General features: G+C 30.4%; 1 protein-coding gene across 1 annotated transcript in view; it reads right to left on the bottom strand.

Moving 5' to 3' along the window:
* The window catches only part of LOC102578814 (methyl-CpG-binding domain-containing protein 11-like), a 10993-nt gene extending 8979 nt beyond the window's left edge, over window positions 1-2014 (bottom strand). The window contains exon 1 of the mRNA XM_006358220.2: window positions 1841-2014. Coding sequence (XP_006358282.1) covers window positions 1841-1912 — 72 coding nt within the window. The 5' untranslated portion in view covers window positions 1913-2014. The remainder of the gene's footprint in view (window positions 1-1840) is intronic.
* Window positions 2015-16800: the final 14786 nt, after the last annotated feature.

The raw sequence follows: 16800 nt of genomic DNA, 5'->3' as shown, positions 1-16800 counted from the left end.
TCTTAATACCACTTTATCCCCCCCCCCCAAGGGAACCCCCCTACCCCAACTTGTAAAAAGATATATAAGACTACTAGACAGGCTCAATGCTTAAAAACTCTAACTCGCCTACCAGTTGATCAACATAACCAATTGAGACAGTAACTAGAATAAACCAAAGGGGACTGAATTGCATAATAAGTTAGATGAAATTGTTTTTTTGAAATTGATAACATGAAAAAAAACAATTTCATCTAACTTATTATGCAATTCAGTCCCCTTTTGTTTATTCTAGTTACTGTCTTCATTGGTTATGGTGATCAACTGGTAGGCGAGTTAGAGTTTTTAAGCTTGAGTTGTCTAGTAGTCTTATATATCGTTTAACGCTAAAGAGCACTCCCTTTACAATTTAAAAAAGGAAATTTTTACTTATAACAGACAAAACAACCAGGAGTGGCAGTGGAGCAGTGTGGTGCGGGTTTGACCCTTTGCAGGGCGGAACGGATTTGGAGTTGTGTGGCGGGTTAAGTTTAAGAAAAAAGATTTTTTTGTGGGTTGCGGGGCAGGTGGGGTTCAGCTTTCTTCCTGTCATAAGTTTTAAGTTTGATTACACCATGAATCTTGTACTCAACCTCTTGAATCGGATGCTTATACAATCTCTTTTTGGATTGTCTTTAATTCCTAATTACAACTGCTTTATTATTAAAAAAACTTGAAACATGAGTTTTGCATTTATTTAATGATCCAGTTCTACATTAGCCTGTCCAAATATCTGCTAGTTGAAGTGTTAAGCTTAGCCTGGATATGCTAGTGCAAGTTTGGATTTTTGTGGCACAAAACAATGCAAGGGATCTGGATTCATTTTGCATTAACATTTTGTTGAAATGATTTTCTTTATCCAATTTTACTATCCACTAAAGGAAAAGCAAAGAAATGAAAAGTATACAAAGGCTAACTTCTTCATAGCATTTCTCATATGAGAAAAAAAAAACTTTGATTTTTACGATTTGGGTCTATTTTAGATCAAACATTTGTGTTTTGAAACTTAACTGTAGATTGTAAAAACAATTGTTATGAAGAAAGTAGGAGAAAACAATTCATGCGAGGTGGGTTGAAAAACAACAAATTTTGCTAGGTGCGAGTTGAAAAACAACAAATTTTGCCAGGCGAGGCGTGTTGAAAAACAACAAATTTAGCTAAGCGAGGTGGTTTGAAAAACAACAAATTTTGTTAGGCGAGGTGTGTTGAAAAACAATAAATTTTTCTAGGTGGGGCGGGTCGAATACTTAGCGGGTTTATGCAGGTTTGCCCCCATTTGCCATCCCTAAACAACACACAACCCCCAAAAACTTATGTGAATTCAGCTGAATCATGAAGTTAGGAACAAGCAAAACTCCTCATACTCCAGCCTACCTCAATCTTCCAGAAGTTGGAAAATCTCAAAACCAAGATAACCCCATTTCCTAAATTGACAACAATTGCAGCACAAAAATCTATATTTAGCAAGACCTGACAACCCAGTTAACATATACAAAAACAATCCTTCTCATCAACAAAACTATCACATGAACACTCAAAAACACAACAGCCTACATAAACACACAAAATTAATCAAAACCCTTTTCAGAACAAAGGGGAATTTGATGCTAAACACCGAAAATAACATAAAACTAGAATTAAAAAATTTTCAACCTGAAGAACAAACAACAAATTAGAACAAACCCACAAAACCCTTTTCATAAAAACATCAAATTTCAATGCCAAACACAAAAAACAACAGAAAATTAACCAAAAAAAAACACTGAAACAAGAACAATAAAAATGAAAAAACAGAAGAGAAAGAAGAGAAAAAAAAACATACCCTTTTCAACCAACCATCTGGAGCTGGAAGCTCAATGGACACAACTTCATTCATCTCCACAGAGCTCGACATTTTTCTCTCTTCGTCTTCCTTCCTTCCTTCTCCCACCTAACTCAATTTTTCTGAAAATGAAAAAACGCTCCCCACAAAAACAAACTGACTCATTTAACTTGTAAACACTTCTTCTCAAGGAAAAAAACAAAATGATGTAATAAATAATGTTTATCCGTATAAATTTATTTGTCAAATATTTTTTTAATTTTATTTCCCTTTTTATTTATCTTTTTTTGACTAATAAAAAAAGGACGAGTTTTCTTCTTCCTATTTTATCATAAATTTATTAACATTGTGTTAGTCTCTTTGAAAAATATAGTGAGTAAATATATTTGGATAATAGTTTAAAATGGCAAATTACTACATCAAGTAATTAATCATTATTTTCTTAATACGTGAGTCAAGTCTAAATGATGATAAAATAGGAAGAAAACAAAATGATGTAATAAATAATGTTTTTCCGTCCCTCTTTACTTGTCAAATTAATTTTATTTTCTTTTTTATTTGTCATTTTTTGATAAATCAAGAAAGGACAAATCTTTTTCTTCCTATTTTATCATCAATTTATTAAAGTTGAGTTACTGTTTTTGAAAAATATAGTGAGTAAATATATTTAGATAATAGTTTAAAATGGTAAATTCACTGCACCAATTATTATTTTCGTAATACGTGTGCTAGGTCAAAATTTGACAAGTAAAAAGAGATGGAGGAAGTATGATATTAATATTTATTATATCTTTAATGAGAACATAAATTTTAAAAAATAGACTTTTTTATAAAAAATTAATGTTCAGTCAAACTATAGCGTGTAATTTTAAACAAAGGGAGTAACAAAATTGAGATGTATTTTTATGAGAAAAATGATAAATTTGCACGGATATAGAGGTAACCGATGAGAAATTTGAGTTTGGATTTTGGTTTTTTGTGTAAGACGTGTTGAAGTGTATATAACTTGTTTTGATCGAATTTGACTACTTCTGAATGACGGGACAAAAAACAATGGGGAGGTTACGAGTTTTTGGAACAGTTCAGGTTGGTGACATAAGGACAAAAGATTTTTATGTTTGTTACTATTCAATCTTTTTTCGATGCTTAACAGCTCACATATGAATATTTAGATATTTGAAATTGATATAAAATTTCATTTATACATCTTAATTAAGTTTATATGGGTGTTTAATCATGAAAATAAAAACAATTTTGTACAAGTTAAATTTTTTCAATTAAAAAATGTATAATAAATGTATATATGATATATAATATATGTATATCAACTAGTGCATTTCCCATTAAAAGGAATTTTTTTAAAAAAAATACAGTTTGACTACTATTTCAATTGAAATTTTATGGCTACTTCCACTTTCAATGTTTCGACTTAAAAGGTCGTTTCTCGTTTGTATGCTTATTCCTTTTGAAATCTTTATTTTTTATCTTAAAGTTATGGTATCATATAATAAAGTCCAATAATATCTTTAAAATATGTAATTCATATGAATTCCACTTTGAAAAGGGTGAAAATAAATTTATAGATTAAGTCTCTTAAAACTTAAGAAATAAAAATTATTTTTTCAAAGAATTTGATTATTACATATCAAGTATATTTAGCATGAATAGTCGAAAATGTGAAAGGATATAGTCGTTTACAATTGAGAATTGACTACATAAATGTGAAATATATTGAAACTATATGTTGGGTCTGGATCCTTTACAATTGTGATCTAGGCATAAAAAATAATAGCATGTCAGTTGATAATAAAATTAGCAACGACAAATAATAAATAAATTATATTGATGAAAAGTGTGAATAAAATATAATTTAATTGATTATACGAGGCTTTATAAAAAAAAATGAGAAAATTATAGGTGATTTGGATCATCGTGGAGTCAAAATTTAAACCTAGAAAATGCCAATATGATATGTGTATGTAATGTCATATTATATAGCGTATGTATCACACATATATTTTTATGGATATACACAAAAATATATATGATATAAATAAAATAAAAGGACAAATAATAAGATATATATTGATATACATGTGGTGGGGATACATAAATGGAGTCCTTTAATCTCGAGTTTTTATTTTGAAGTTTTTCTCAAATTCGCCTATAAATAAAATGTATATACATTAATTATATATATATATATATACTTTTTATATTTGCTTCATATTCACTTTTAATATAATATCGTGTAAATTCAGATGGAGGGAGTCATAAAATTAAGATGTATTTTTGTGGGAAGAAATTTGAGTTTAGATTTTAATTTATTTGTTTTGTAACATGTTAATGTGGATATAACTTGTTTTGATCAAATTTAATTATTTTTGAGTGATGAAAAGAATGTGAGGTGATTACGAATTTCGAAACATTTCGGGTTGGTGATATAAAGACAATAACTTTTTATGTTTGTTACTGTAAAACTTCTTTTCGAGGCTTAACAATTAACATGCAAGTATATAAATATTTGAAACTGATACGAAGTTTTCACTTAGACATCTCAATTAGGTTTAATATTACCAATAATATTTTTTAAATGTTACTTCAAGGATTCATAAAGATTCCACTTCAAAAATGGTGAAAATAAATTCGTAGCTTAAGGCACTTAAAACTTATGAAATAAAAGTTATTTTTTAAAACAAATTTGATCATTAAATATCAAGTATACTTAGCATTTGTAAGCTAGTAATCACAAACACGAAATGATATGATCCTTTCCAATTGAGAACATGTCATCAATCAAGTAATTTACATGATTGTTCTAGGAAATCGGATAAGAATTTTTACTTTTTTATTATTCAGTTTATGAATCATTATTAATTATTTTGTAGATTGAATGAGTTAGGTATAAGTAAAATGTGATTTAATTGATTATAAGAGGTTATATACAAAAAATGAGAAAATTGTAGGTGAGTTGGATCGGCTTGGAATCAAATTTCAGACCTAGAAAATATCAATATGATATCTGTATATCATATTGTTTATAGTATATATCATACATTTATTTTCATGGATATACACAAATAAACATGATAGAAAGGAAATAACGGATATACAATGAGATATACATTGATGTTTTAGAATTTTCACTGCATTATATTATCACTTGTATCGAATGATGAAAATAATAATGATAATTACAAATAAGTTTATCATACTTTTTAAAAACTATAAAAATAAAAGGTTAAATCTAAATGAAATATAATGAAGGATAATTTTAAAACAAAAATAAATATAAACGGGTAAATTTGTATCTCTTTTTAATCCAAAAATATAATATGGCGTACTTTTAAATTGTTTTCAATAGAAGAAGGTAAATTTGAATTTCTATTTTTGTGCATATTTTTCATATTGCTTCTATTCAAAATATATCATATGAAATGAGTGAAATGATTATTCTAAAACTTATAGACTAGAGAAACAAATATTTTCTTAATGAACGTTCAAAAACCCTTTAAAAAAAATCGAGTCAATCTATATAATGATACTTGTTGCTATACGAGCTTTGACCGGAAAGGAACCGCAAAATCTTTAAAAATAGCAAGAGCTAAGAGGTTGTTTTTGAATTCCAATGAGATATACAAACGAAATAAGGCATAGCTACTGAAACTATAGTTATGTTACGTAATTAGATAAACTGTAGCTAAGGAGGCTTATTATGTTTCATCTCTTAGCTATTTATAAAATTTTCACTTCATTTATTCACTCAACCCCGTCCATTTGACACATTTACCACTAGGTTGTCATGCAATGCCAAATTGTCTTGTGTTTGGGCCTAAATCATTTAAATTTAAATGGGCCTTAACTTTTGGGCTTCTTTATCTATTGGATTGCAGGTAAAATGATTGTTGCAATATTAGTATAAAATCAAGAAAATTCTAAAATAAACCTTTAAGTTTTTTTTTCAGACAAAACACGGTTTGAGAAGATGTTATTAATAATAACCTAGAAGCTCCTCATTGTCTATTCTCAATTATTTAGTCAACAAATCATAGGAAAACAAAATCTTTGTAACTCTAATTCTTTGGACATAACCAATAAAAATAATTAGTGTAGCAATGTTGGGCCTAGTACTTCAATAATTATCTAACTCAATCATCAAATTGGTATTTGAAACCCCAATCATTAAAAACTTTAATGTCATTTTCAAATTCCTTTTGGAGCTAATCAAGAATTATTGTCTGAAAATATCCTTACACTAGCACATGTAAATACATGTTATTTAGCACTCCTAAGAATTGATGTTTTGTATCCACATAAAAAATATAATCCACTAGTACAAAGAAGTAAACATATATTTACAAAGTTCAAGGACCTTTCTTTCATTTTTTTCCCCCAAAGACCTCAGTCTGAACAATTTAATTAAAATAAACAACACTAGAGTATCGTCGTTTCTTTTGAGCCAAGAGTTTATCAGAAACAACTTCTCTACCCCATAAAGATATGGATAAGGTCTATGATATCTTATTCTCCACATACATTATTTATGAAATCAAACCAAGTATATTATTAGCTTTGTAACGCTAGAGTATCAACCAATAACTATATGAAATTTTTACACTACACAAAAAACCCACAAATATCATAATAAAGATAAGTATGTAACCGTATTTTTTATTTTTACAAAATTTAACCAATATAATCACTGTACATACTAATTATACATTTGTTATACAGTAAATATGTACTATACTAGACGAGGTAGGGGTCATGCCTAACCCCCACCCTTAGCCAGCTAGCTAAAAATATTGAGATTTTTAACTATATCCAGAAGACTTGAACTTTTAGGACCTGTTTGGCCATAGATTTCCCAAGTAAAATTTGACAAAAATATTTGACAAATAATGTTTGTCCATACAATTTGTCATTATAAGGCGAATATTTTTGATAAATAACTCAAATTCCCAAATACTAGAAAAAGCTAGTATTTAGGCCAAATCTCATTATTTTAGAGCTGTTAAAAATTTAAATTCTACACCAAACTTTTATCTTTTACAAAAACACCCTCTATAGAAGTTGTTTGCGCTATATTACATAATTTTTTTTACGTGAACACCAAAATAGTGATGACATATTCAGTGAATATGAAAGTGATGATATGGTTGTGAGATCTCATATGGTTGTTGATGAAAATGATGAGCAATCGGCTCAGGTAACAAAGTCATGGGATTCATCTTGTTGCACTCACTCCGAATTACCACATTGCTCCAGTGTCATGGACACTACTTGTTATTGTTGCAACGAAGATTCAATTGACTTGTTGCGGAAGTCACGAATCTTGTTATGTCATGTAACAACCTGATTTCCGTCGTTATGGAAAAACCATGGGGAAAGAATTGGGGTCATAAAACTTTTTCGTAGTAACTTGAGATTTCCTAGCCTAGTCCAGATTTGGACGAAATCGGAGTCAGTGAGGTCTAGGAAAATCTGGTAACAAATGAGATATCGATTAATAAATTTGATTACATGAATGGATAACTAAGACGTTAAGGAACCCGTACAACTTTACGGAATTGAATTCGAGCGAGTAAAACTTTCGGAATTGATCTTAGCGTGAACGGGTAGTTTCTGAGTGTCGTTGGTTGAGGGTGTGTTGTGAAATGGGGTCTTGGAATTATTAATTTTGCTCATTGTTTCCGTGCAAGCCGCTGAGGCGGGATTTCTGCCGCCAGGGCGGGGCTGCTGTAGCGGGGTGAGTGCCGCCATGACAGGTCATACGCGACTTAAAGTAAAAAATAAACCCCAAAATCATTTTATTATGTACTTTTTGACTTTAAGAGCTAGGAGACGACCCCAGACGAGTTCTTGAGCATTTTTCACCATTCTTGAGGCTAAAGGTAAGGTTTTCACTCCCCAAATCCGTGTTTCGATCTGTAGAACTTAGTTTCATGGGTAATTATCGATGGGGGAGGGTTTTGATCTGGAAATTATGGTGGAAAAAGCCCTAATCTGGGTGTGGGGATCATAGGTTTGGTCTAGGGTTATTGAGTTCGTTATAATCCGGATAATTAGACCTTTGATTGTTGATCCTTGCGTATAAATTATTGTTTGTAGACCTAGAACAAGCGGAAAGAATCTGGAAAGGAAAGATTTAAGTGCTTTAGGGGATTCAAGCTTGGATTCGAGGTAGGTGATGGTTGTGATTTCATGTTGGTGTGATATGTGTTTGTAATTGCTCATTATAATGCATGTATGTATAAGAATGTTGCATTATTGATCACCCTAATCGTAAATGAGGATAATTGAATAGTTGTATGCCATGAATCACCTCTTGTTGTATGATTGTGAGAATATACATTGTGATTGTGATTTGTTGAATGAATCGGTTGCCACATTTCGGCATAAACATGGGATCGGTTGCCACGTTCTGGCATAAATATTGGATCGAGTACCACATTCCGGTATGCTAACAGTTTGGGTGTGGGTTCCATAAGAGAACCATTGAATTGGGTTCCGTGAGAGGACCATTGAATTGTGTTGTGTATCTACTTGTAATGATTACATTCATATCTAATGATGATTGATATTGGAAGACTGTATGTTGCTCTACATTGATAACCAATATGTATTATTGAGAATGTGTGATGCTACATTGACCCTGAAAAGATGATTAATATTGTATATGTTCGGTATATGCCTGTTTTATAATGTTGTGGTTACTTGCATGTGTTTCACTTATTGGGATAGCCGCGTGATCTTACCAGTACACTGTGGTTGTGTACTGATACTACACTTGCTTATTCTTTGTTGAGTACAGGGCATCTTTAGGCGGCTATTGATAGACTTTAGCAAAGTGACTATTGAGCGTGATCGGATTCAAGGGTGAGCCAGTTCTTTCAGGCTGCCATGGATCTCTCTTGTTTAAGTTCATTATTTTCGGACTCAGACTTCTTGTTTAAGGTATTTGTTTAGTTTCGGGGTTATACCCCTTGTTCTTAGACTTGTCGTTAATTAGTAGAGTTTTGGTACAATGACTTTCAGGTTCTAAGGGTTGTTTTCCGCATTAGTTTGGTTAGTTAATTGTTTAAACCTTTGGAGTTTATGGGGACTCCATTTTTATTGTCATTTAAACCTGCTTCTGTATCTTTAAATGCCTTAGTTTTTAGTTAAGTTGTTAGTTGGGTTGTTGTAATGGTTCTCCCATCGGAGGGTTTGTGTGGGTGCCAATCACGATGGTTTGGGTTGTGACACGTCGACGATTCTCTCTTACTAAATGATACAAACATATGGTTAGTTTTGATAGTTTTACACTTATGGATATAAATCGTATTTCTCAAAAAAAGTGGAATATGTTTTCCAAATACTATGGCCAAACATATGGTGAAATTTCACCCATATAATAATTGCCAATTTTTTTGGAAATCTATGGTCAAACGCTAGCTTAGTATATGGAAATCATTTTTGGTAAGCTATAAAAGTGTGTACATCATCTCATTTAAGTACTTAAGTTATTAAAAGGAAGCAACATTATTACTCTATATTTTCAATTTTTGTGATTTTTTAGTTTATTTTAAAAGAAATTCTCTTTTTATATTTAGAAATTATTTAGTTTGAACATTCCACATAATATATATGTTCAAGATTGTCCGATTCAAATTAAAGACATTTGGTAAATTATACGTATATCGATTTCATTTCAGACCATTTAAATTAAGAAATATAAAATGAAATAACGAGAATATGTCTTTAACACCCTCCTTAAATGAAGGTAAAATGTGGACCTCCTCACTTGAAATTTTGAGTTATTAAAGGAGTATCACTTTATTATGATATTGATCAGAGTTGGACCTACATGGAGGGGTTACCAAGTCCCATTAATTTTGGAAAACAATATGCATAATATATAATATGAAAAACAATCATATATTTTGTTAGACATCCTAAAACTTAAAGGCCAATTTGAGGCATTAGTCGAATTGTCTACTTAATGCCTCAACTTGAGTCTGATGACAAACTCAAAGTCCAATTTGAGGCATTAGTCGAATTTGCTACTTAATACCTCAATTTGAGTGTAAGGATTTTTCCGGTAAAGTATTCATATAAATATATAATTAACTTGTGCTTCAAATATTTCTTCACAAGTCAAATCAAAACACAACTATCTAAGGTGTTTCTAAAGAAAATAGCATAAAATATGAGATGAGTGATGACACTAAAATACTCAATAAAAAATAATAATGAAATCATATCAAATAAATATTACAAATTGATAAGTCATAATGTAAATGATCATAATTTAAAAGTACTAATTAATGCTAAAATAAATCTAATAAGTATTAATTACATGATTAAACATTAAAGAAAAAATTAAAATTAGATTATGTATTTTAAATGTCTAAACCAATGTAAAACTTAAAACAAATATTCAACATTGTTGTCATTCTTAGTGTTGAATTACTTTATTTTGTTAGCATAAGTATTGATTTAATTTCGAATTGAGCTTTATTAGAGTTATTAATATCTATGGACTATAACCTTTATTGGACCATTCAAAATTCTAAGTCTTAATAAACTTGAAAAAATATCTTAAAAGATAAAAATTATGAAAACATACAAGTAATATTTAGAAATTACATCAAAGTAAATAATTTTATTTATATATAAAATAAATATTAAAAATTATATATATAATGTCGGGTTGGTTTGATATCGGGTTTACTTTTTTTAGTTAAAACCAAACCAACCCAAGTATAGTCGGGTTTTTTCCCCAATACCAAATCAAGTCAAACCAAACCATTAGTCAGATTTTTTTTCTCGATTTGCGGTTTGATTCAGTTTTCGGTTCGATTTTGTACACCTCTAATGCAAAGTAGTGTTCACGAACCATACTACGAACTTTTTCAGCCAATGCCATTTAATTCATATTTATCTATTTGTACATTGATTTTATATATGTGTGTTTAATAAATTTTTTCTGATGTGTTGATGTTGCGTTACACTGCTTCGATATACGTGTGTAATCCTCATCATCTCTAAATTCTGAACCCGCCTATAATATTGGTAGATCTAATTTTTTAATGCGGTTCAATGGTTTTATGTAATTCTTTCCCAAAGGCCAAAAGTATAAAAACAACCAAGTTTTTTTTTTATAGTACATGAATTCAAACAACTCCATGTTCAACATTATTATTCATTCATGCATTAGTATGCGTGCAAGATAGAGAAATCTCAATAGTTAATAATAAAGTATGAAAGCATTAAATTATGTGTGTCAATTGCATGATGCTTGTCTGAGTTTGTACAATCGACGACGCAACACATATTTTTGGATTTTACTATAAAGTTTATAAACAAGTTCTTCACATGACCTAGAGACACATATATTCATAATTCATGCCCCTTTTGCTTAAAGCATGTACTTTTTATTAAGTTACATGTACTTTCCTGTTAAGTTACTATTGATAGATATAAGATCCGAGTCTAATTCAACTTCAAAAACTAGTTTGTAAGGTAATGATTATTGCCCAAGTCCATATAAGAAGATCAAAGAACTCATCCTGGGTGGGGTAGTACCTTCTGTCACAACGAGGGCTAGAATTATGGTGCGTGATCAAGAACGACAAATTGATACCATGATGATAGATATAGGACCTGATGAGCATAGCTCAACCTCAAAAGCTAGCTCGTAAGTGGAGAATTGTCCAAGTCCATATAAGGAGACCAAAGAACCCGTCCTCCACTGATGTGGGAGGCGTAACACCTTCCGTCACACCTAGGGCTAGAAGCCTAGTGCGTGGATCAAGAACGACAAATTGGGATGAACCTCACTTTAATTTGATACCATGATAGATATAGCATCTGACGCTACATCAGCTTCAAAAGCTAGCTTGTAAGTGAATGATTGTCCAAGTTTATATAAGAAAACCAAAAGACCCATCCCGCACCGATTTGAGAGACCTAACAACTATCAACTAATTAACATTAACATATGTAAATTGTAAGCAATCAATTCTCATATTTCATGCTAATGTCCTTGGGTCCGGGGTGGGGTGGGGGTGTTTAATTCTATTGGTGCTTAATATAGAAGAATTAAGTAACAATAACTCATTTGACCTAACATTGAGATATTTTAAAAGGAATGTCATCATGTATTAAATGAATATTATTCGTTGATGTATTTCTTAACTATTTGTGCATCGATCGATTACAATAAATAGGCTGATATAACTCATTTTTTCACTTGTATCAAGATTCATATAGTGGATTTGTAACAAATTTTCCATGCTTTTGAATTTATTTTACAAGGTATAACATAATCTATCTTCAAATCAATGATAATTTAATCTTAGTTCAAATTCATTCACGTGGTTTATAATTTAAAACTCCAGATCTACAGGTTTAAAGTTAATTTTGAGGTAGTTAAGTTCATAAATTTTGACTCTTCCTTAACTATCATTTAGGACGCTAGTATAGAATCTAATTAATCAATGTAATGATAGTTTCAATAATTATATATGTTGTCTTAGTTTCAGTCTAGATACATATATTTGACGGGCCTTATGACCGTATTTGAAATACACTGCCTCTCTCGCTCGCCAATCTTCTCCTTGTCCTTTTTTTGTATTTGTGTTTCACAATTTAATGTATATATGTATCCAATATCAAGTTCTACCAATTTATCCAGTAGATTATGAAAGCATGCATTTGACTATGAGTACGGCACACATTTTATTTTTGTTTCAGAGCCATTTGTTTGTGCATATCACAAGTTTGTATGAATTTTTATGAGTGTACCTATGTATATAGTATTAATTTTGAAAGCATGTATCTAATTATATATACATAAGCTTATATCAATTTCAACGAGCGTATATGTCTATCTAATATTAATGTCACAATTATCAGTGTATCTATTGCCAATATCAAGTTTGTGTGTATACCAATTTGATGTATCGAGTATCAATTTCATCTATGGTATAAGATATCAATTTCATCCTCTATGTATTCAGATTTCCTAGCTATGTATCTGTTTTCAGAGTACCCAATGTATATGTGCATAGATATATACTTAGTAATAGTAGTAGTAGAAGATAGAAATACATATAATACACATATGTATCTCCTACCAACATGGATTGTGGTGCATTGATGGGAGTGTTTCACTCTTAGCCAGAGGTCTCGGGTTTGAGCCCTGGGTATAGAGAAAATCATGTTGGGAACGTCACCCCGAATGAACCTTGCAGAGCGCGATTCAGATTTAGTCGGAGCTCCAATGTGAACTTCGGACACCGAATGGGGAAAAAAAACATATGTATCTCCTAAAATCTCTAGTGTATTTGTGCATAGATACATACTTATTAGCCCATTATACCTTAACTGTGATAAAACCCCTGTTGAATTCATCACCATCAACAGAAAACCTCAAACAAAATAAAATCTCACTTCAATTTCTCTCAAATTTCCCACTTGTTCAAAAAATACCCCCTCAGATACCCATAGTAAATTCCCTTTTCTCTCCACTTTTTCTCCTAAAAGAAGATTGATGAGAAGAGGGAGAGAGAGAGACTTTTTTTCCAGATCTTGACGGTGAAGATCAGGAAAGAGAGAGCAAGACACTACAACAAATTAAAAACAACTTTTAGCGGAAATAAATAGACACATTAATAAAGAGTGCTAAAGCCTTTACCGGCATTAGTTAAGTGCCATTAGATCCAATGTCGCTAAAGACTTTAGGGACATATACAAAGAGTGCTAATTGCTACTCAAAATACATATTTAGTGGAAATTGAGCTATTGCCGTTAATTAATTGCTGCTAAAGATAATTTTTTATGTAGTGAGAGAGGGAGAGAGGATGCAGACATGCGAGCGAGCGTGAGATAGATGAGATCGGGGGGAGAGAGATTATGTGCGGGAAGTAAGGTTGAGATGGTTCAAGCATGTGATGAAGAGATGCACGGTGTATCAATGCAGAGGTGTGAAAGGTTGGCTCTAGATTGGATCAGGAGAGGTAGAGTTAGACCGAAGAAATATTTGTGAGAGGTGATTAGACAAGACATGACGCAATTGCAACTTACCGAGGAAATGATCTTAGATTTGAAGGTGTAGAGGACACAAATTAGGGTAGAGGGTTAGTAGGTAAGAGGTGTCCATAGTAGCAGGTAGGAGTCCATTGTCTTGTTGTCCTTACTAGTAGTCGTAGCCCTACTCTTGTAGTTTTTATTCTTCCATTTCTGTTACTATCTGTTATTTTGTGTAGTTCGACTATAGTATTATTTCGTTGTTGTGCCATTCTTCTACTAGTTGTTATTTTTGTTATAGTCTGTTGTCTCTTGTACAGTACTTTCATTACAATTTTTCCTATAATATTTTTGTTTTGAACCGAGGGTTTATCGGAAATAACCTCTCAACCTCATCTCTGAAGTAGAAGTAAGATCTGTGTACACTTTATCCTCCCAAATTCCACTTTATTGGACTATATATATACTCTACAAAATATGTTGTTGATAAGAACATAAATGAGCTTAGCCACATAAAAGTGATAATTCATATAATTAACCTTAATTTATTTGGGACCAAGGATAGTTATTATTATTATTATGACCATATGATGCATGACCCTAGCCAGAAGAGATGGTAATGACACAAATAAAAAGGATAATATGAAAAAGAAAAGAAAACCATGCATATATTTGAGGACAAATTAGCTAGTCCATGTACAAATATTGATTTTAACTCTACTACAATATAGTGTATAAAAGAAGGAAGATTCACATAACTATATAGTATAAAGAAAGTACCATGGATTAAAACTTGTGAAAAGCATATTTCCTCCATTTTAATTTGTCTGTCTCATTTTGATTTGACACAAAATTTAAGAAAATAAAGATTTTTTTTGAATTTTGTAGTCTTAAATTGAAATATACATGTCAGATGTACCAAAAATATCCTTTAATTTTGTGATCTTAAACATGAAATTTGGAAAATCATAATTAAAAAGGTTGCTAAAAAAATTTATTTTGAAACGACTTAAAAAAAGTAGAAAAAACAAATTGAAACGAAAGGATATAAAAACACACTAGGGATAGAGACTTCTACTCTTATATACACCTCATAAGAACAAAAAACCTTTCTTTTATCCACGATTTATTTCCACATAAACAATAACCCCCTATTGAGGGGGAGGGGGTGGGGTGGGGTAGGAGATTGACTGATGAAATAAGACTTACAATAATAGAGAATGGTGTGACTAGCAATCATTCCTTAAATAATTTCAGAAAGTAACATTTCATTTCATGTCAATTTAATTTATCTCTGCTTTTCATGAGCCAAAATAAATCCAACCAACAGCCACATATTATACACACATTCTTTACTTAGCGTTTAGAGTCTGATTCAAAATTTAAATTAAATAAAGATTTCTTTTAACTAGTCAAGTACTTTTATCAAAAAATAAAATTTCTAATAAAAAAATGCATAGACATCGAGAAAAGAACATATTTATAATGTAACACTTAATTTTATACTCTATTCTCATAACATATAACTTATAAGTGTTACATTATAAACATGTTTGTATCGCACCTTGAAAAAAGAAGATGACCAGCTAGAAGTTTTTTGAAATTCAAATAATATTTTCTATACACGAATAGGGAAGAACTTTTTTCAGGGTTAGTATACACACCGACATGTTAAAAATAATACTTTCATATATATTTTTAAATAAATCTTGAATCTAAACGACGAATAATTTATTAATTCAAAATTCATGAATAATTAAAGGACCAAAAATGCAATTATCCCTCTATAGAAACATGTACAAAATAGTGTCAGTATTTTGTGAATGTTTACGTACATGCATTGCAGCATATGGAATTGACAAGTCGAGGTACTTCATACAATAGGTGATTGTGTGAAAATGGCATATCAACATCTTCAATACTTTATATTATATTTTTACATAGCCGCTATCAAAATAATAATCGATGACTATATTAATCTTTATATACTATATAATATAAATTCCTTATCCATAACTAATATATTTTTTTAACTAACGATTAAAAGTTATTTTAATCGAGCAGTCAAATACATTAAAATCCCTTACATCAATTTTTAGTAGTTTCAACCAAGTTCTTTGGTATGTTGTGAAACTTTAAAAATTGCTTGACTATGAATTTTTTTTTGAAATGCTGTGAAACTTTAAGAATCGTTTGACTATGAATTTTTTTTACTTTTTTCCGATTTGCCACCCCCTACCCCACCCCCTCTACGTTTCATAGGGTAACTTTTTTAAAACTTAGCCAGTACTAAAATGTTGGTACCTATAGTGAATGTGGTTGTACTTATTGTCTTTTTGCTCCAATAATATATATATATATATATATATATATATATACATACATAAATTTAATAATTTTGATAACAATAATAAATGTATTTATGCTTGTTTTTCACTCGTGATAACTAAAGTAATTGACACTTCAGCTCAAAACATTGATCATATGTTCATTTTATTCTCAATAAATTAATGTAATATGATAATTGATCAGCTATTACAACAATCTTTTATGGGTAAGGGTAATATATAGTAGTGTAAATTTCATATATGACATATATTATAGTACTATTTTCAAGCTATAGCAGTAGATTTAGATTTTCAAGCTATAACATTAAAAATTTCAGGTTATAACAAAGTTAAAAAAAGAAGAAGAAATGTTTTTATTAATTGGAAAAAACTTAAAAAATAAATAAAAAGACAAACGAAAATTTAAAAAAAAACGGAATTGGAAATAATAAAGTAAAAAACTAAAATTGTGGGCTGTAATTTAATTTAAATTTATTGTACATAATTAATGATTAGCATGAAATAAGGGATCCAAACTAATTAAGAATATTCAGTTTCCTTAATTCACTCTAATTTGTTAAAATTAATTCAAAAATCTGATTTTATCCATTTTTCTTC

Source organism: Solanum tuberosum, unplaced genomic scaffold (genome assembly GCF_000226075.1).
Source record: "Solanum tuberosum cultivar DM 1-3 516 R44 unplaced genomic scaffold, SolTub_3.0 scf00272, whole genome shotgun sequence".
Classification (NCBI taxonomy): domain Eukaryota; kingdom Viridiplantae; phylum Streptophyta; class Magnoliopsida; order Solanales; family Solanaceae; genus Solanum; species Solanum tuberosum.
This window is presented reverse-complemented; position numbering and strand designations above follow the sequence as displayed.